Source organism: Camelus dromedarius, chromosome 13 (assembly GCF_036321535.1).
Source record: "Camelus dromedarius isolate mCamDro1 chromosome 13, mCamDro1.pat, whole genome shotgun sequence".
NCBI lineage: Eukaryota > Metazoa > Chordata > Mammalia > Artiodactyla > Camelidae > Camelus > Camelus dromedarius.
The window spans coordinates 63,838,741-63,861,212 of NC_087448.1; the positions used below are offsets into that span (position 1 = coordinate 63,838,741).

The window sequence follows — 22,472 nt, forward strand, 5'->3', positions numbered from 1 at the left end:
TAATATCTTGTGTATTACTCCTGCCCCTTTTATGCTACTGCCTTCAAAATATCTTCTATAATAAACGTAATTAAGACTTACATGGAATTTTCAAAGAAACAAACCATTCCCAAAGATCTATTTCCCAGCAGAACTATTAAAAGCACTAAGCCCACAATATCTTGTTACACTAAACAGGAGCCCAGCCACGACCAGAGTTGTGAGAGAGTGAGCGCTGTGGGCTTTACCAATGGCTTGGGATGAATCCACCATGGATACTTTGGACACTGGTGTCAGCAAACTGAAAAGCTGCAGGGTAAGGTCAGTGGTGGTGAGGGAGGTGAATCCTTTCAGGAGCAACTGCTGCAACCCCGAGAAGTCTGCCCACTTGAGCTGTGCCTGGAGTTTCTCAAGTTTTTCTCGGTTCTCAGCTTTATCGAGTGGCATGTGAGCCAGCAGTCTGTTCAACAGCCTTAAGGCCATTAGGTATTCAAACTCGAAATCAGATTCCATCAAGGCCACTGTGACCCAAAAGATGGTGGCTAACAGGTTGGTTGGATGGTTTATGTGCGATGGATCCGTGAGGCTGTCCTTCAAGGAGGATGAGCTTCTGGTTTTGGAGGAGAGTCCTTGTTGGGTACAGGCCTGAATCCTGTCCAGGGTGGCACTCCGAGGTGGGTCTGAGGATCGGTCAACAACACCAAACTTCTTGGGCACAGAGAAGCTCCTCTGATGCCGGCTCCGCTCTGCAGTCGCTGTGTTGCCGCTGGCTGTTCCAGGGTTCACATTGAGTTGTCCTGTGCTCTTTCTGCTGGCTGTTAGTTTAGTGCTAGAGCTTAAATCTGGTGATGAAGAGCTGGGTATAAAAATAAAAAAGTTCCATAGGAACCAACATGCTTCAGTGAAAAGCCAGTCCTTTTAAGATCCACCAACAAACAATAAGGGAGGGAAATCATTCTTTGAAAATATTACTTTCTATTCATTTTTCCATATTTTAAAGCTTATGTTTCCTTATTCCTTCTTAAACATAAAGTTATGGAGAACAAAACTTAACCAGAACCACCCTCATCAAAAAAACAACAAAACCGAATATGGACTTCTACTTATGGAAAAGTTGAAGAAATAAGCAGGTGGCTGTATAGTTTACTGATCTTTCATTTATTTTTCTGTTTGAATTTGGGCAAAAGTAATTATAAAATAAAATGTACCTTATAGGTACAAATGTTAATATTCTATTAATTGGTAAAAAAAGAACAGATATAGAAATACCTAGAAAGAAAAAAGTCAGTAAATGTTTGTGTCAAAGGAAATTTTTTGCAGTTATAAAAATTTATGAAAATGATTTCTAAGTCTATTTCAGGCTGAAAAGATACTTATTTATTTAGATAAATCTGAAGGTCTATATAGGAAAATATACATGATGTTAGTAATCACACTAAAATTACTGATCCATAAAAATGTTCAACTTAAAAATGAAACAAGGCCCAATGTGCTATAACATTACTGACTCAATTTCAAGCAAGATGAGCTTAATTACACAAATAGAATACAAAATTGTAAATGATTTTAAATGGGTTATAAAGTATTGGCAGAAGCAAAAAGAATTAAAAAATAAAAAAAGAAAGATCCTCAGGTAGAAATTTCTTCAAGTAAAATCAACATTTATTCCATCTGATTTTATAGTAATGGAACAGAAGAGTTTTGTATACAGTCATTTAAAAAATAATACTTTGTTTCTATAAAATGTAATAAATAGGATAATTTCATAAAATTTGAAAAAATACTCAGAGATAGGACATGAAAAATCATTAATATTTGTATTATTTAGAAATAACACTTAATGTCTATCTTCCAATGTTTTAAAATTCTCATACACTGTGTATATATGTGTGTGTGTTTTAACTTCCTTTTTTTAACTTAAGGAAATATCATATATACTTTCTTGGGTTATCAACAGACTTCAAAAACTAGATTTGTTCTTTAGTCTTTGCCCAAAGTCCAGGCATCTCTCACATATTCAGTACAGTGTATTTGATTTCAAAATGTCAGTAAGCTGATTCTCACCGAGACAATACAGTTAGGAGATCACTGTTCTTCAAGCAGTCAGACAAGTTATCGACAGCAGCTTCCAAGGTAAGGAGTGCTTCCATTACATAACCCTGCCAAACATGCAAAGACAACATTTTGAACTGCTTATAATATTGTTAACTTCTGCAAGATAAACTTAATTAATGCAAACTTTATTCAAATAATGGTCATATCATTGAAAGCTAGATAGTCATGGAAGCTTTAATTTACAAAGTCTACAAACAAAATTTCAGGGCCACTGAGGAAATTCAGATGGCTTAGGAGTTAGCGGATCATCATGAACATTTATTTCCCTACATGTATGGTCTTCAACCGATCAGTCTCATTTGAAATGCAACAGGGAGTGGGCGAGGCTACAGGGGGCAAGCCCCTTGCCAGGGGAGATGGTGGGCATTTGAAATACCAAGTGGCAACGTCCAAAAGCCAGAGTTTAAGAGATGAAGTGTGAGAACGGCATTCTAAATAGCACCTCCAATGGCCAGAAGGAGGAAAAGAAGCTGAAGACTGCGGGTGTGCGGGCCCCCTGAGATGCAGGGACATTGCTGATGGAAAAGAAGGGCTCAATCCCAGCTACAGAGCTTGTAACGCCCCTGGCTTTCCACCTGACCAACTCCTCAGTCTCTGGGGCCCCCAGTCCACAGGGGCTTCTTGTGGCAGCTATTCTCCTCATTATTTCTTTGGCTTTCCTCTGTTTACGGAAGGCTAGCCGTACAGCCAGGGCTGGTGCTTTGCATAGATACAATGGAGATCCCGTCTCTGGGTGGGGAGATTGTACAATTGCACCCTAGGGTAGGAGTCAAAAGACGAAACAATACAAAATAACTCCCCCCCACTCTGCCAAATAAAACCAACAACAAAAACAACAAAGGAAGTTGCTGAAGGATTTTAGTTTTTGGCTCAATAAGATGGAGTGCATTGAATTCTAGAACAATGTTTCTTGCAGTGACTTTTGTAAAAGTAAAAGTCAACCTCTAGAATGCTGTTAATAAAATACACATGTCCAGATGGCTGGGGTAATTGGCGAGAGGAAGAGAGGACAATGAAAGCTGCTCACTCCTCATCTTTGTGATGAGAGAAGGGTGGGTTCAGTGGGCTTTGCTTCTATACCTGAATCTCATCTCCGTGTTCCCCAATCACCTCCACCAGTCTTGAGAGAAGGTCAGACAAGGCGTGTGCTGACAGAGGCTGCTTGAGGGCCCGGAATATCTGGAAGGACCGGCCGGCATAGTGCCTTGACGAGCTGGCAAGGGCCGTCTGCAGCGCGACCTCACTCAAGTGCTGCTCCAGGTGGAAACCTAGGGCACAGGGGCCAGAGAGCAGGTCAGCTTCTCTGCAAACCGCAGGGCACGGTTTACCGGTACCTTTAAAACAGGCTAACCGCACAGAGCTACCTCCTAGTGGCACTTATTTAAAAATCAACCATTTAAAAATAGAAATCAAATCTGAATAAATCTTAAAGAGGCGTTGTGTAGCAGAAACGTCAGAAGCTTTAGGACAAGATGGTCCCGGTTGTGAATGAGGATTTGGGACTCTGGGAAAGACACTGGGTCTCTGTGAGCTTCTTTGCTTGTCTTTACCTTGTGAATAACAGCATCTATCTCAAAGAGTTGTGAAAAATCACACAACTTGAAAAGTGCTCAGTACAGTGCCTGATATACAATATGGGCTCACAAATGCATTGTTATTTATTACCCTGCTATTGTTGGACATTGTCTTTCTGTACTGCTTTTTACATGGGGGGACTTTCACTCCTTTTTTCATAAGAGAGTTTGTTAGAAGCAAATTTTCAGAGTCCTTGTGTATGCAGAGGAAAGCGGTTCTGGGTCTGGTCAGCTGAAAGCATAGCCAAAGCCCAGGCCAAAGGCTGCTCTTCAGCACCGTCCACAAACGGGCAGATACGGAGATGCAGGTGTGGCAGAGGAGGCAGGCATCATTTAAACTTTCGCCTGAGTATTTGCTCTTCCAGTGGCATGAAAATAATCTCAGTCATCAGAAAACCATTTGATCAGACAGAAATGAAAACATAAGGGGAAGTCCCCTGATTGAATTCTGGGCCATTCAACCATACGCTGGTTGCCTCTTTACAGGGAGAAAACCAGGCTACGAGGGTCAGAGGACATGATCTAAACAGGGATTTGGGCTATTTGGGCTGTCTCTGCGGTCTGGGGGCCCTGCGGCACATCTGATTGTCCGCGGAAGTGGACCAGGAGGACAATTCGGTGTTACTGTTCCCAGCTGCCACTTGGCTGTCTGACCCTAGGGACACACACCCTATGTAAGAAAATATTCCTGCAGCGCAAACAAAGGGTCCTGGAAAGTGGACTAGATACATTCAGGGTAGCAAACAGAGGATTTAAGCCATACAGGCAATCCACCATTTACGACTAGATCATGTTTCAAAATAGTTTTTTACATCTTTATTTTGTTTTTCAAAACATTATTTCCCTACTTAAGCCATTTTACACATAGGGATCATGTCCCCTGACAATGACCAGAGGCTGATTTAAATCACAACGCTAGAACTGTACTAGTCGGACCGCAGACCCCTCCCCCGCCGCGACAACATCCTTCGGGAAAAGCTACATAACAGGTGGCATCGTGCTTCTCCCATCACACAGTGAACCCACGTGTCCCGGCCCTCTTTGCTGTCAGTGCGGCCCCTGAGCCCCGGCCACGCAGTGCGGGAAGAAGCGCGGGAACGCGCGTTCGAGGCCGGCACGTGAGCTCCCCCGAGTCTCCTCCACGCGCTCTCCTCCTCCGCCCGCCCGACAGGGTCAAGTGGGGGCCTCTGAGCCTCGGGGGTGGCAGGGCCGCAGGGTGGATGGTCCCTGAAGCACCAGGTGGAAAGCTGCTGGCTAAATGTTCGCATGAAACTGTTACATGATCCAGAAACGGCCTACTGTGTTAGGTCTCTGAGCTGCGAGGGTTGTTCCTGCTACCCTGACTAACACGAGTGTTTCCTGGAATACATCTTACTGTACTACACTGGGAACAGGCAGAAAGCGGCAATGTACAAAGAAGTTGTAGTGGGTAAAAACATCTTGGGCAAGGTATGAAAAGATTTAGACTCTAAGCAGCCTGAAGCATCCGTTGAGAATACACTGTAAGGCAGTCAACTGTTTTCTCATTTTTAGTATCTTCATACAATCAAGACTTTTAGAGAAATGAATAGTTCATATGCAAACAGTAAATTTCTTCCTTTGGGCTACCATGTGACTTTTAAGTGGGGGAAATACCAGTATAAAAGGTCTTAATATTTCAAAGAAGTTCTGAAGTAGAAACTCAAAACAAGAAATGACAGCCCTATTCCTGGAACTCCTTTCCTATTTTGGTTTACCAGTATGTCTTGTTTTTCAGTAAGCATCCCCTGACAATGAAAGGAGAAGTGGCTAATCTGGAATGTTTTAAACTGTGAAAAACGTGCCAATTAACAGAGCAGCCAGGAGAGCTGGCAAGCGGTATTTACTATGGTCAGCCTGCTGTGTGAACAAAGGCAGGGATCTCTGCTGTATCGTGCTGAGGAACCAAACTTAAATTTCACACACATATCAGCCCAGGCCAAGTTGAATCTGAATGGAATTCAGCTAAAGGCTTAAATATTATGATGCTGCTGTAGTCTAAATTAGAATCACACAGTGTTTAGAATACTGAGTGGTCACTGGCACAGGACCTGTTGGCAAAACATTTATCACAAAATTTTTTTTAAAACCAGTTTGCAAGGCTGACAGTTTCTCACAGTTGAGTCTAATCACAGTCAATGAATAAGATTTGTTTCTCATGCATGGCCTTCTTTAAATAAAATTAATATTGGTACAGTTTAATTCTAGTGAAGTAAAAGAAGCAAGAAGAGTGATTTGGGGGAGATTATCTGGTAGAATGGAACCCAAGTATATGGGGCATTAGCTATCATTCAGCTAGGACATCTGAAAAAGCTTCAAAACTCCCCTGTGAATTTTCCTTTCCTACTGATGCCAAATGCAGGATTATATATACACACAAATACAAGTATATCTGTATGTATGTGTGTGTGTGTATATATATATGTATGTGTGTGTATATATATGTACGTATAGCTAGACAGACAGACAAATAGACAGACGTAATGGTGTGTAGTTATATGGGGAGGATGAGCTCCATGATGGAAAAATGCTGACAGTGGGATTTGGGGAAGTAGGAAGAAGTACCTGATTTGGAATCTTTAAACACGGACACAACATGACGTAGAAAGTTAGTGAGTTGTTCAGCACTCTTTGAATTCTGATTTTTGGGCGTGATGTCCTCATGGCACCAAAGTGGACCAAATGCCCTTCAAGAAAACACACAAAATATCAAAAATGTAACTATCCTTTTGCATTTTTAAAACGATATACACAATTCCAACTCCAAAGGGGCAACATACGTTTTGAAATTTTTACTTATTAATTTGTTGGTAAATTTCAGTCTTATAAGGCTTAAGAGCATACTCAAAACAGATTTAGCTAATTGACAGACATACTTTTTCTTATGTTTTACAAACTTAAAACCCTGCAAAATTAAAACCTCTCAATTCACCATGACAGAGTTTGGCATATAATAGGTGCTATGTACGTGTTAGATAGAATGATATAACAAGTTAAATAAAATACAGATTTAGACACAGACTCAATTTATACATTGTAGAATTTGCAGAGGTAATGCTTTTATTAGGACCACTTCATTAGCTTGCCAGATACAGCAGAACCAAATTGAAGATGCAATCACTCTTATCTGTTTTTTAACAACGTGAGAACGGGATGGAGCCAGGTGTGAGAATTTCAGAGAACGCCCTTCCCAGCACGTGGCACTGACAGCCGTGAGCGGTGACAGTAACCTTCTTCTGCACAAACCAGTCAGGTCTCTGAGGTTTGGAGGCACCATCAGCATGGAGGCACCATCAGCCCCCTTCCTGAGCGTCCTGTACACTAAATCCTGTACTGAGCTGAGTGCTGCACAGAACACCCTAAATCATTAAGTAAAAAAAGGAAACACTCTCTTTTTACTTTTTGCATTGATAACCTTAGTTGAAGAAAGAAAAATCATGTAAGGTCCTAGGTAACAAACACACATGTAGACTAGACTTCCAGGACTTAACTCACAGAGGAAGGACAGCACACCCCAGGTCACAGGTAAGCGTGTGTTTATACAAATACCAGACCTCAGGGAACTAGAGATTCAGAAACCTTACAAGCTCAAGTGTTCACAAGAAGAACCAGAAAACCTGGAAAAACAGGATGGCTCACAGTTTTTCTTACTTTTGATTTATTATTAGTTTGATTCCTTTCCCATCATACGTCATATTGTTTCTGGTTTCTGACTGCCATTTATAAATAATTCCTTGGACCAGATGAGCAGACAGTGGTCCCCTCTGGGTCAACCACGGCCCCTATCTTTGGTTTCCAGAGTGATGTTCTGTGCCGAGTCTCAGAACTCCCAGATCCTGGCAGCCCTATAGATGATTAACGTCATGCTCACCTCGGGGTGCTACTGTCTCCTCCCTCCATCTGCTGTGTGGTTACTGTATTAGGAAATCTCCTTGCCCCTCAAGTGTGACGTAAGTGGGCTCTTAGACAACGTCTACCGGTGTCTGCCTGGTATGCAGACTCCAGCAGACACAATTCAGAAGAGAAAGAAGGCTCTGCTGGAACTTCTGGCCCACTCTTCCATCTGTGTGGTTTTAGAGTGATGTCACTTTTCCAAAGATGGACCTGAAAACAGCGGCCTATCTCCTGACCCCTCATTACCTGGTCGTCAGAAACTCAATCAGCTTGTTTGCCTTCTCGTCCGTCTCGGCAGCTGCATCCACATCTTCTACCTCTTGGGTCATCTGTGGGAGGTTCCCGCTGCTGCCCCCAAGGCTGATGCTGGAGGAGGTGGAACTGGAGCTCAGCCCCGAGTCTGGCACTGGGGATGACTGGTCCTCTCTCAGGAAGTCAAAGCCACCTGGTGGGAGACAAGGTCAAGGTGGAATGTGCAGGCCACGCACTTAATGAGGTCAGGTGCGCATACAGAAGTGTCTAGTTATTTAAATTTTTTGGAAAAAACACTTGATTTTGACTATGGCTATGATTAAACAAGACTGATATTCTTTTCTCTGCTTATGGAATTGCTGCATTGCTGTGTAAACTAGAGTGCACTTGGTAATAGAAGGTCATCTGCTATTTTCTACTCTGGGGTTTTAATTGATGCTTTCTGCAAACAAGAGTGTGCGTGTCTGTGGGTGCATGCACGCACACGTGCACAGGCTGATGAATGGTCCACTACTAAACACTTGGACCCAAGGGCGCTGTTAGTAAATTATACCTGGATAATAGACTACTTAACTGAGTGAAACGATACCACTTTTGAGGATACCAGCACCGAACGGCGATGAGTAAGTTACACATAATGTTATGAGTAAATGTGCCCAGAATTGTAAATATTATGTGTATATTAATATATTTTTAATAAAGTATGTTTCAAAGCAGTCAAAGAAATAGGTAAGCGAATACTACAGTTAGCATTCTACATCTCTGGGTGGGTGGGCTGTGGGTCTGAAAATACATACCCATGACCATCCCTTTTCTCCTACTCAATAACAGAAAAAGTCCATGGTTCTGGTATGTTTGACAGATACGTTAAATGAGAAGAAAGAAGCCCTGGGTCTGAATATTATCTCTGCCATCTACTGTGTGATCTCAGGGAGTCATGTAACTTCTCTGTACCTCAGCTTCCTATTAAAATAATATGAAGATAATAATTTTTATCACATAGGTTTTTAGTATGGATTTGAAAGCAACTATAGTTGAAACGGGATACTCAATAAATAGTTAACAAATGTTTATAAACAGTAGATGATTCTCAAACTTTTTGTACACTCAGTCCATGTGAACCACAGATTCAATCATTTCAGCTATCCAAATTTTTTGGCTATTTTTTGTCTTGTCTATAGTATGTTGTGTTTGGTTTTGCTTTGTAAATCCCCACTCTAAACCACTTAATGCCACATCAGTAGTAGAGTGAATGCGAAACTGAGACACTCAGAGATCCACAGCTTAACAGAGACTACAATTTTCTCACTCTAAGGCCATGTGCTTAACGGAATACATCCCTATCCTGGGGAGTTAGGACAGCCAGAGTCTTCAGTTTTTTAACTAAGCGTCTGTAATAGTTTTGTGTCTCTGAGAGGCTACTGATGGATTAATATCGATTAAGTGTAGCTTGGTTCAAAATAAAGAGGAGGTCAGTAGTCCCTATGTCTCAGAGTTAACGACTTCAGATTTGTTCTCCAAAGAAATATGTGACTTTTGCATCCATCAGAAGACAAGACAGGGCAGAGCACAAGCGGGGAATAAAAGGTCCTTCCTTTCAAGTGAAGGAAGTACGTGGTAACACATGAAACACCATACCATAACCCAGTGCCAATGTGATGGACAAAATAATTAGGTAAAGAAAAGTAGCCCCAGGACTCTGCTAGTTCATCATCATTTTAAGATATTTTACACATTCTGGTTCTAAATGAAAACGGCTGGTCAGCCCCTTTGGGAAAGTTTTGAGTAGCTGGACACAATAGAGTAATTTCTTTGACTCAGCTAATGCTTTCTGTTCTCATTTCTAAGAAGAAATTTTTGGTTTCAGAACAGCAATGATTTTTAATAGACTTCCACTAATGGTGTCTTCCAGAGAAGTCAGTCATTTAACAGATCCCTTCAGGGGAACCAGAAGGTACGTAGTGAAACATCTGGCACCTTGGCAATGCCTGCCCTTAAGGTGATGAGGACAAGCCCTGTTTTCTGCATTCTCCTTCTTCAGGGTTCCAGACTGATACTCTTGGCCAACGGACATTTTCATTTCCAACGCAACAATAGGAGTGTACTTATGGAACATATTTATGAAACAGCAATCATGATAATAATTTAAAACATCTATTTGAAAATATTAACTAATGAAGAAGGATTCTGAGACGCATGTTGACATCAAGTGAAATGGCGCAGGTTTACCGCGCTGTTATTCTATCACTTTGAAAGTTGGGGGAGAGTTAACAGCACTTAGAAGAGTTAATTTGGGCTCCAGTGACATCTCTAGCTATCTTCATGTTTGTGACTCTGTCGTGGGCTCCCTGTCGCTCCTCTGGTTACCTGTGTAGAGATACTCAGGTTGGTAGGCTGGCTGAACTGTCAGGGTCTTAGCTTCCCCCATCTCTCGAGTCTGCAGGAGCACAGAAGCAATGGCGTGAAAACTGCTGTTGCAGGAGAGGGCAATCAGGAGGTGAAGAAGCAATTTTTTGCTGTGTTCAAAGACTTCAGGCCGGTAATGGTCCAAACCTGGAACAAAACGGCGGAATCTCTTAGTATAAACAAATCTTCAGCTCGTTCAGATTCCAGGGATAGTAAGGATTCCAAGACACCCGCCAGGAACACGTTCAAAGAATGTTTAGTTTTCTTTGTTATTGTTTGTGTTACTGACATAAAGAAGCTGGGCTTAGGGAAAATAAAATGTTTTATTCCTTAAATCAAACGTTCTTGTAAAATGCTGACAGGTGGACTTTTCCTGACCTCCCTGTAGCATCTGACATGGTTAGCATTCCTCCTTCCTGAGACAGTCTCCTCCCTGGCTCTCCCTGTTACTGAAGGATTCTCATTCTATTTCTAACTGAACTTCTGAGTTTCCCTGCTTGGTTCCTCTCTCCATTTTTTCGCTTTACAACTTGGGTATTTTAAAATCTCACTGCTAGGCCCACTGTGCTCTATCTTCTTCCTCTCTGCACTGACTGTCTCTCATGGCTTTGTTTTTTTAAAAATTATTATTATTATTAATTGAAGTACAGTCAATCACAGTGCGTCAATTTCTGGGGTACAGCACTATGTCCCAGTCATGCATATACATACATATATTTGTTTTCATTAATGGTTATTACAAGATATTGAACACAGATCCCTGTGCTATACAGAAGAAACTTTTTAAAAATCTATTTTTATGTATAGTGGCTAACATTTGTAAGTCTCAAACTCCTAATTTATCCCTTCCTACCCCCTTTCTCTGGTAATCATAAGATTGTTTATTATGTCTGCGAGTCTGTTTCTATTTTGTAGATGAGTTCATAGTGTCCTTTTTTTTTTTGATTCCACATATGAGTGATATCATATGGTATTTCTCTTTCTCCTTCTGGCTTACTTCACTTAGACTGACAGTCTCCAGGCCCATCCATGTTGCTGCAAATGCAATTACTTTATTCCTTTTTATGGCTAAGTAGTATTCCATTATATAAATATGTCACAACTTCTTTAACCAGTCAGCTGTCAATGGACATTTAGGTTGTTTCCATGTCTTGGCTGTTGTAAATAGTGCTGCTGTGAACATTGGGGAGCATGTATCTTTTCGCATTAGAGTTTCCTCCAGATGTATGCCCAGAAGTAGGATTGCTGGATCATATGGTAAGTATATTTTCAGTCTTTTGAGGAATCTCCATACTGTTTTCCAAATTGGCTTCACTCATGACTTTAAATTTATCACTTCTGACCAAAGACCCTCAAAGAGGCCCAACTTGTCTTGGATATCTTTAGAGTAATTAGCATGAGCGAGGTACCACTCTATACTGCGGTAATCAGGCAAGTTTAAACAGTGACTGGTCAACTGAAATTTTACAGATGTCACAAAAAGACAGTGAAAACCAGAAGAGACTAGATGTTGCAGACATGGGGAAAAGCAGGATGTCAGTGTAAAAGGAAAGCTCTACGGATTACTGCTAGAGGTTTTTGACCCTATTGGCTAGAATTCCTATTCGATCAAGTCTTACCTAAGAAGACAGCATGGAGCAATAATGGGAGGTGAAGAGCCCAGTCTTCTCTTACACTGTGATCCGCCACCATCTCAGTCATAAAAATCACAGCGATATTGCACCTAGTCAATGAAATGATGACATTAATGCAACTTCTGAAGAGGATGAAAATATACTGTTAGATCATTAAGCCACAATGAAATCCAACTCTTAAGCCTCGTTGAAGAATTACGTAAAACCTTTATTCCAGGGACATGGAGCTTAACTTCTGGCAGAGCACAGAGTTCTACAAGCAGAAGAAACATCAGTTGAGCTAATCATAGAATGCAGAGTCTACCTGTCTCTAGGCAGTAAGCGCTGTGGGATGAAGAGAAATAGAAGGCCAGGGCTCTGTCTTCAAGTGGCTCAAAATTTAAAAAGCATAACAGAATGAATACCCATACCAAGATTACATCAGGGAAAATTTCAAAGGGCTACAGGCAGCTGTGCGCACTGGTTAATATTCAACCAAACTCTGCCCGTACGCTGAGAGCTGCAGTTAAGTCATGCGTGTTCTCTCTGATGTCAAAGAGCATTTCATTTGGTGGGACCTGGAATAAGTTTCTGTTTTCATAGGAAGAAAAGTCCCGTCAAAGCTAAGTGGTCATTTCCCTCTACCTGTACATGCTACCCACCTGTGCAGTGGCCCCCGTGGCGTGATGGTCTCTGGGAGGTAGTCAACCAGGGGGGCCCAGCAGCCTCCGGTACACGGCATGGGTAAGGGCTGCGGCTGTTTGGTCTCTGTGATGCTCAGCAGCCAGCCCGTATAGGGAGAAATTGGGTCATCTGCAGCACGAGAGAGGCAAGAGGGCTTTATTTTCAGGGAGAGAAGATTTTTGTTTTCCCTACTTGACTTTTTAGAAGGAAACTTACAAATTCATGCTTGTAAAAATAACTTTCTAACCATTCCATTTGGTGAGTGTGAAATTATATGATCAAATGGGTAGAATTACTTGATTAAGTTTCTTCCATCCCTTTATTTCTTGGGTCCCTAATTTATAGTTATTCATTAGAGAGTGATGGAAAATACAGATACACAAAAAGAAAACCATGAAATCACGTGAATTCGCATTGCCGGGACAAGCTGCTCTTTCTCTAATCTCCCTCTCTCAGTAAAATGCAATTCCGTATTTCCAGCGTGCTCAGGACTCCTCCCTGACTTCTCTCTTACCTCACACCCAACTGCTACTCATGATGATGGCAACGATATGTGAGTAGTAATAAACTGACCATTCTACACCATCAGAACACAGAGAGCGCGTGCTTTATGCCAGGCACTGGTCTACACACTTCACGTATTAGTAGCCCCATCAGAGGTACCGGTTATCCCTACTTTATAGAGGGGACACTAAGGTTAAGTAACTTGCCACCATCAACATAGTCAGTGAGCTCTACTTCAAAACGTATCCAGGATGTGACTGCTTTTCACCGTCTCCCTATTATCCTAGGCTGAGCCATCACCATCTCTCATAGGAGTCAGAGCCACCTGCTGTCTCCCTGCTTCCATCCTTGCCCCTCTAGAGGTTATTCTCTACAGAGTGGCCAGAACCATCCTTTTAAAACAGAAGCTCATTCAAGTCCCCTTCTCTGCTTTCCACTCTCCAGTGGCTCCCCTTCACACTCAAAAGGAAACCCCAAATCCACACCATGGCCTTGCAGGCCTGACAAGATCCTCCTCCTGTCACTCTCCTGGCTTATCTCCTACTGCACTGTCACCCTGGCTTGCTTGCTGTTCCGTGACCTGGCCAGGCTCCGTCCCACTGGTCCCCCGTGGCTGCAGTGTTCTTCCCCGATGGCTGCGCGGCTCCCCCTTTACTCCATTCAAGTCGCTGCTGAAGCGTCACTTTATCATAGAGAATTTCCGGGACCACTGTATTTAAAACCCACCCCCATCCCCAACTGCGTTCTCTCCCCTCGTCCTGCTTTAGTTTCCTCCCTGGCCCAGATTCTCCGGCACCGACCGCCTCCCCGCTCTAACACAAGCCCCACGAGAGCAGGACTTCCTCTGTTTTGTTCAGTGTTGTTTCCCTAGTAGCGAGAGCAGTATCTGGCACGTAGTAGGCGATCGATGCATATTTTTTTAATGAATTAACAAATTTCCTCAACAAAATATCTTTAAAATAAGCACAGCAACAAATCTCATGGAGTTATTTCCTATCATGCTCTCAATATAGGCCAGTGGCACCCGAGACAAGCAGTTACGCTTTGGGGCCACATAATATGATCCACGTATATGTCTTCAGACAAGCTGGCTCAATCCTGGGAGAGGTTCTAGTGTATCAAGGGGAAGGAGGTATTACATCACCTTGGGCAATTTCTCCAAAATGCAGTTTTTCTTGGTTACACTTTGAAGGTAGTGGGAGGTGGCTGATTTGGTGCTGCCGGTCCTGTGGAGAATGCTGGTCCTAACGTTAGCAGAGTTAGTGGAGAGGCAGCCTTCCTGTTGTGGAAATTGGGGCTCCAAACACAGTGGGGCACGAAACCCAAGTATAGCCCACTGCTCCCGGGAGGTGAACTCCAGGAGGAAGACCAGGAGTCACCTCGGAAAGTGACTGCGGGCTCTAACACACCAGCAAGTGACCGAGGAGACCCCTGTCATTCCACACCATGAAGCCTGGCCACCGCCTTAGCCCAGAAAAAAATTGAAAATGAGTGTAAGAGTCACTCAGCTTAGTCCACTCAGTAAACTACCTACAGGATGTCTCACTTTTAGCAAATTAACTTCTTGAATAAGCAACCAGGATAAGTTAGTTGCAAACTGCACTTCTAAGTAACTAGTTACTTTACAATAAAACTTGAAAGAAGAGCAAAAATGGGAGAAGACTGAAGAATTAAAAAAAAAAAAAAGATCCTTGTGAAATTTCTGTTAGGAAATCCTTTCCTGTTAGGGAAGGATATGCTATTTTTTTGTTTCATTAATGTTCTCAGATATATATTCAATCCAGCAAAAATGTGTTGAGAAGGATTAAGCTGATCTAAAACTGGTTTTCTACAGTTAGGCATAAACCACTGTGACTCAGCTGCTACCCATCTTAACTAGCTGGGTCCCTGTTGTGGGGATCCAACTACATCCAGGAGCATATGGCCTTGGAAAATAATCCAGATATTTTTAAGCAGTTTTGAAAAAAAAAAGTTTACATAATATTGGTAGAAAATTACTTTATAGGCCAGATCGAAATCAGTTTGCATGTCCATTCTACTCAAGGTGGTATGGTTTTTAAAATAGAGAATACATTTAAGAGGGTGCCACACCATCCTTTTTTAGATAAACCCAGACTACGAAGCACTGGGCCACGAGGTCTCTCCTAAGCCCTTCTTAAAGTCTCCTCGCCTCCGTTGAAACCCTCAGGAATTCAGGGAGGAAATAACTGCCCTTAACATATACCAGATGCCTGGCCATAAGGCTTTGGAACTGAGCCTACTAATCTTTGCCTCTCTCGTGGCATAAGCTCCATCCATCACTGGGTAGCTGGAACCAAAACGCATCAGGGAGGACCCGGTTACCAAAGTCCTGTGGGAACTCCTGCCCCGCCAGACATGCTGCTTCGTAAGACAGCCAAAGTCAAGTACTATCACTTGAGTGTCTGGAAAAGGATCTTAGCATGTATTTTATGGACTTTTCTGTGAGGAGGATCTGTTTAAGTAGCTTGAATTCATTTTCTTTTATGAGTAATTTAAAACTTGAGCTCTCAATGCCCAAACTCCACACTGTGAACTCTGACTTCTCTGGTCATTATCAGTAACCATGTGAAGAATATTACTGACACATGACTCAATCAAATTCAAATTTTATACCAAAAATTTCCCATTAAAGCTATTTATGCTAGTACAACAAATTTAGAAACATCTCTAGGTAAAACAGAGGCCATAATGATAATACTAGACTACTTTTTATGCCTTAACTGCAATCACATTAGTTTTTCTTTCCCTTTATAAATACTTCTATTACTTTTTCTTTTTGTCCCTAAAGTTAGTGATCTGAGTTTATATAACGATTACAATTATTATCTCATTTTGCTGTAATTATTCTCTGAAATTTACTATTTTAAAATACATAAGAAATGTGAAGTTTTAATACCAGAGGGTTTTAAAGGTGTATTTTCAAAATGATTATTACTATGTTACAGTGTTTCTACCAAACTCTGTGTCCTGTACCCAGAACAAAGAGACACACTTTGAAGAAATCAACTGGCCAAAGTACAACAATATCCCTAAGGTAAAATCCACCCTCACAGAGTGTTATATTTTGTTACATCATGCCGGTCACCTTCTGGGGGAGTCAGGAAATGACTGCTTAACCTTTTCATGATTTAATTTGCCCTCAGATTTCGTTACAAGATACTGCACACGGACTAGACTTTTCTTGAACCAACACTCTCTGTTTCTCAGGCACTACTTTTCTCAACTGTAAAATCTAGTCTTGCCTAGACCAATGGTCTGTGCTCCCGAGATTCAACTGATTGGTGATTGGATGGTACAGTCCCCAGATGGGACACAGAAAGGAGGGGAATTGCAAATAGCTTTTTTTATTTTTTGACCTCATACTGACAGTTCTAGAAAAAGGTTTTATAGAGACATAGATAAAACTTAACCCGGTATGGCAATTATATATGGATTTTAGATATCCCTTCCATGGGTAATTTGAATGGCAGAGAATTACATATCTATGCACTAAGAAGTAAAGTAAGGGCAGCTGAAATGTGTCATCAGAACTACTTAGCTCTTAAATCACCCTGCACATTTCCCATAAGAACAGAACAATTCAAAACCACCACTACAAAGCTCCAATGCACTGACTTACAAAATGAACCTAACTCATGAAATATCATCATATTATGACTTCCCCCAAAACAGATAGATAAGTTCTACCAGATAGTTGACCAATTTCCTTAGCATACCTAAATGTCACTGGGAGTGTTCCCTGGGTCCAGAATTTCTGTAACTTGTGAACAAGTAACACCCATTACCTGCTCAGTGTCTACACAACCTGTCCAGGGCTTAAACAAAATCAGTGAATGCACTGACCTTTTCGGTTTTCCTAACTTCCCAAGGCACAATGACATTTCTGCGATAATTCTATCTCCCAGTCTGGCGAGGGTTTCACTTGGCCACTGAGACTATGCTGTTGAGAGAGTCAATGTGAAAACAGATCTATCCTGGCTGAGCTGACGCACAAAGCTTAAAGGTTAAGTCCACTCCCAGGACAGACTGGAAAATTGACCCGCAACGTTTGTTTTCTAATGGGACAGTTTCTTATTATTCTTTCCCCAACTGCATCACCAAGGAAAAGTGTCAAGAATATAAACATACGGGTTTGGGTAGTAGCTTGAAGCTTTATAATTTTGATGTACGCACTGTTTGGCTTCTTTTTTACTTATAAGAGGCTGACTCTCTGCCCATTTGCATAGCTGGATGACATGGCTGCTTAATATTTGTGGGCCCCCTTTTTAGTGATTAGAACAAGAATAACCAAGATAGTCATTTTCCATCCTCCAACCACCTGCATCCCATCAGGAACCCCACCGCCTGCTGATACTTACTTTTATCCTCATCATACGACCCTCCAGAACTATTGCTGTATCTTGACTCCAGACGGGTGTGGGCTCTGATGACGTTACTAAACCTTCGAATACAAGAGCAGCCATCGTGAACTACTGACACGTGCTACACACAAACGCACACGTGCTGCTACACATAAACACATGCTACTCTTCAGTGACGGTTTTCGGCAGTGAGCTCTGATGATGCTTCTCCTAAAAGCGCACTGTAAACAGTGTACACAAAACCCTCCTTTTGTCCTCCAGAGAGCCGGTGGTCACTTTTGCTCATGAGCACAAGTTCAAACCTTGAAAAGATAAACATTTCAAGGCTCCTCTTTGAATTAAACTAGAAAACTGGAACATTTGTTTGGGAAGAAAATGGGCAGGACCCTGAATAACACGAACCCTTTGTTCATATGGTAGCCAGGTGCGTGGTAGGTGGTCAAGAAATAATGGCTGAATGACTGAGTAAGTGAAAGGAGACAGAACTGGAAATCCACAAAAAAAGTTTCACAACAAAGTTTGGACTTTCCCAGCTTTAAAGTTTTCTTTAAAATGATCAGAGGGTTTTTAGAAAAAGTGCTAGTTGAAGTGTTACGAAGTGTAACATAACCAGAGACTGGTCTCTTCTGTGGCTTAAGAAACAACAACTAAAAAAGGTTACAAGTAAACCTTCATGCATATTATCTCATTTAACCTCAGTCACTCATCTTTGAGATAAGCATTATTTACTTTGCAAATGAGGATGAGTGAGGCCGAGCACCTTGTTCAGTGCCAGCCAGAGGAAGGCGGCGGTCTGGGCAGCTTTGACGGCCGTGCTGCCTCCGAGAAGGGGCACATGTGACCTCAGGATGAGCCCCACTCACTAGCTCTGTCACCCTTTACCTCCTTGGGGACCCTGCTTCCATATCTGCCAAAAAGGAATAATAACACCTCACTATTACTTGTTGTGGGAATCAAAAGAAATGATGCGAGAATGTTTCCAAAACTTCAAGACACCACGCAATGACAAGGTATTAATTACTATTCTTCTACTTTGGATTTCTAGAATGCCTTTTCTCTTAATAGTATTCTTATGATCCAAAGACCTATCAGGTCAGGCATGGGAGTGGCTGAAGGGAAGTGTGGGTGAAATAGTATGCCTATATTTATTTCATATAAAATAATACAAAGCAGGTTTTATCTATATTACCAACTGAGTGTTCTGCCCTAAATGATAGCAGATCAACGCTCTATTTCCCTCTGGAACACTGGAAGATACAGGGCTATAGCTGTCCTCACCAATGTATGGAGAAGGAGTGATGTTTCAGGAAGAAATGCTGGGTTTGCTGTTAAGATGCTACCTTGTCCCAGATGTACAACCTCAGAACCCTGCAACAGTGGTTTCGATTTGCTGAAAACAGAAATGTACTGACTATGATGATGACGATGAAGCCTTTGGTTTCATTCAGTTTGTAGATATCTGTGGCAGCCTTTCTGTGTGTGGTTCTGACAAGCCATCTTTCCCCCAGCAACTGTGTATTTCAGACATTCTTCATTCTCATGTCTTTTGGGCTATTACTTTGCAAACCGATAAAACAGAACATGGAGGCCACCTGCTTCGTTTCACACAAATCAGGCCATGTAATCGTCTCAGTCAGACTGGTACTTATGCAATTGGAAAAGTGACAAACCTATTTATTAACCTTATGGAGAAGTTCTTCAATCGTATTTATGCTGATAAATGCAAAGATATCTACAGCATACGCAGAGCCCAGGCATCATCCAACAAGGGACAAAAACAGGATGATGAAAAAAAAATCACCCAGGAGATTTCCTCAGACAGAGAGCTTCTCAGCCCTCCTAGATGCTCAGGAATTGTGAGCGATACACGTCAAATTTACAATCATGCTCAGAAAGGCCAGGCAGGGAAGAACTGCAGAACAGATGGCAATTCTTTTCTTTCTCTTTTGAGACAGAGCCCAAGGAGTGCTGAGTCAAGTTCATGAGGCCAGGATGAAGGGGAGGAGTGAGCCCCTTCCATACTGTTCTTACTCTGGAGAAGATGGAGACCAAGTGCAGTGAAGTACACACTTGGCAAAGACAAAGTAAAAACCAATTCCCAAGAGTAAAATCTGTAATTTCCCTTTGCTTTCCTGGGTTGAAGAAGACAATTTGGGTTCTAGGTCCCAGAGGAATTCCAAGAAGTAGACTGAATAGTCTTTTGATATAAAGGTACCTGTCTCAGAAATGTATCATAAAAATAGCTCTGCTAAGAGAAAAATTAGAAAAGGACTAAATGTTTTCCCAAGTTTCCTCTTGCTGATTTTGCTCAAATTAATACTCAGGTAACTTTCTGCGGATTACTAATCTCTACCCCTCTATCAACATAAATCACCAGAAACTTATAGCTGAAGTCTATTGCTATTAGTTCCCTATGAAAAATCCTTTCATGGAACTACAGATATATAAAATAAGATTTTATTAAGGGTTGATGTGTTAAAAATGCTTAATGGGGTTTGTTTTTGCATATTTTACAAACTGCTATTTTAATTAAAAATATGTGTTCACTTTAGTTTTTAATTAAAAAAACTACATGATAAATACTTCCTAGAGCTTAGGGATACTTTTTTAGCAGCTTCCGATGAATCATTTTTGGTTTCTGTTACACTGGAAGTTACAAAACTTGCCATCTTTTCCTCTGTTCACTTTGGCTATGGAGGAACTCAAGGTTAGGTTAATACTGCCTTTTAGCAGTTTTCCTCAGTCAGGACTTTTGACACAACTACTGTCCTTCTAGCTTGACTCTTCTTTTCTCACCCTGGTTTTAATGGTTCTTTTACTATAAGCTATCTGAATGTTTTGTCAGTAGGTATGGTATTATGAAATATTTCTGGATTATATCCAAGAACCATTAATCTAGTTGCAAAGAAGATGACATCAGGGGTGCTGCTTTGCGTGGCTCCACGGCGCCCCCTGGAGCCCAATGACGCATTCTGGCGACCAGTACCCCCAGGAGCTGTCTCACACAGCAGCCAGGCCAGTATTTCTGCCCAAGATTATCTCTGTAGCCTCTTCACCTAGAAGGATTGTAAGGAACCCAGTAAATAACTGTGTCCTGTCATGGAGTTAGCGAGAGAGAGGGAGAAAGGGGGGCTGGATGATGTTTGGATGGCTTATTCACCCCGGGTTGTGCTGTTTCTCCAACTTTCATTCACATATTAAATAACCAGTTAAAAAAACGATTGCTCTGGGAAGCACAGCAGGCTAGTCATTGTGAATAGGACTATGATAAAAGCTCTCTAATCTCCATTTCCTAAGAATTAAAATCTCGTGGTTGAGACACAAGCATGTATACAAGTAGCCATACATCCACGTGACAGGGTCCAAAAGGGAGGAAGGTGATAAGGAGACTGCAGGTAAGAAAGGCATTTTAGGCTGAGGGCACAGTCTACTTTCAAAGGAAAGATAGAATATATACAAAAAGTGTAGGTAGAATATAGGATCAACAGCCCAGTAGTACTCTTTGGGGCAGAATATTCATATAGCTACCACCATATATATGTAAATATGATCAGTTAATCTATCTACAGGTAGATAAATAGATACAGTCCGTGTGAAAGAATAAGATGGATATGAATATGTAAAAATGTTGGTACATAACTGCTTCAAGCCTTCCAATGGCCAACAGAGATGCAGTGATAGAAGGCGGCAAGAGATAAACAAGTGAGCCTCTTACTGATTTTTTCCCGGTCTCGATGCTACAGCGATAGCTGGCTTCTTCATTTTAAAGGCCACCACTGAAACTTTAGGCAGGACACTCAGAACCCTGGTCCTACAGGGGCCTTCCTAATGAGATGTTAATATACAGAAATGTATCACCTTTCTACCCTTAGTATAATTAAAATGAAAAATTTAGACTACACGTAAATGATAAAGAATATTAACACTTTCCCCAGAAAGTAGAAATATCTTTAGAGAAGCATGTGACTTTTTTTTTAAACTAGGACTTTTTGAAAGAAAGTGCTAGCAAATATAGATTAAAAAATAACACCTTAATTAATAATCTTGTACTGTCACTGATGTATGGAGTATGAAGAACTTTATCCATTTTTGAGAAAGGAAGGCTTTTATTAGAGAACAAAGGAAAAGGTCTATAATTCATGATCTACTGAGTTAGAGCTTCTGATCTGAAGGCAAGTGCATATGGGTGAGCATCTGCCTGAAGGCAGCACAGACAGCCAGGGATGAACATGGTGAGGAATTTGATAAATGCCTGAATTAGAGAATGAACTTTCAGAACTCCAGCCCTGTGTCAGATAATCTTCCATCTGTAGCCCGAGATGTATCACTGTGCACAGGATGAAATCCTGAGGTGGTTACAAAGCGTCCAGGGACATTTCAGGCTAAATAAATTATTTTCATTATTTGACCCACTAATTTTTCTCCAGTATGAGTCTGTGAGTACCTCATCCTTGTTACTAATTTCTTAAATGAAAGGGCTCCCCATTACTTTTCACTAGAAAGTACTCAGCCTGAAGAGTTTTCAACATCATGAGTAACATCTTAATTTTTTTATTATTATTGTTAATGGAGGGACTGGGGATTGAACCCAGGACCTTGTGCGTGCTGAGCATGCACTCTGCCACTGAGCCATACCCTCCCCCACTCCTAATTTTTATTTTAAAATATGAGTCCTATTTATCTCTTTTGGTTTGTCTCTCTGCTCTTCACAATCAACCACAGAAAACAACCAGATTTTGCTTACTTACGAGTGGTTCCTAAGCAATGTGAAAGCAGAGACAAGAGAAATGTTATCATTAAAGAGTTAATGGGAAGGGGACTGAAACTTCTTTTAGCAGGAGATGACCGTGCTCTTGGTTAGCCAAGATGTGACAGAATAAAGGGAAAATAAGAATGATGCTGTTTCACAGAACTCACCTCAAGACAACTACTGTATCTCTAAGAAATCATTCAAGAACCAGATTTGACAGTTTCACATGGAAATTCCCTTCAACTCCAGATGGTCTGTGACCACCAGCAGAATAACTTGCGGTTTTTATTAAGCCCTGGGG

General features: G+C 41.5%; 1 protein-coding gene across 5 annotated transcripts in view; it reads right to left on the reverse strand.

Annotated features, from left to right (window-relative positions):
* Window positions 1-22,472, reverse strand: part of FRY (FRY microtubule binding protein) — a 361,507-nt gene that overhangs the window by 46,539 nt on the left and 292,496 nt on the right. For all 5 annotated transcript variants that reach the window (XM_064493224.1, XM_064493223.1, XM_010994182.3 and 2 more), the window contains 9 exons: window positions 17,419-17,501; window positions 12,514-12,664; window positions 11,858-11,961; window positions 10,200-10,385; window positions 7,827-8,025; window positions 6,252-6,373; window positions 3,175-3,362; window positions 2,044-2,138; window positions 228-835 (listed from right to left, as the gene is read on the reverse strand). In XM_064493224.1, the coding sequence (XP_064349294.1) occupies window positions 228-835; window positions 2,044-2,138; window positions 3,175-3,362; window positions 6,252-6,373; window positions 7,827-8,025; window positions 10,200-10,385; window positions 11,858-11,961; window positions 12,514-12,664; window positions 17,419-17,501 (1,736 nt within the window). The remainder of the gene's footprint in view (window positions 1-227; window positions 836-2,043; window positions 2,139-3,174; window positions 3,363-6,251; window positions 6,374-7,826; window positions 8,026-10,199; window positions 10,386-11,857; window positions 11,962-12,513; window positions 12,665-17,418; window positions 17,502-22,472) is intronic.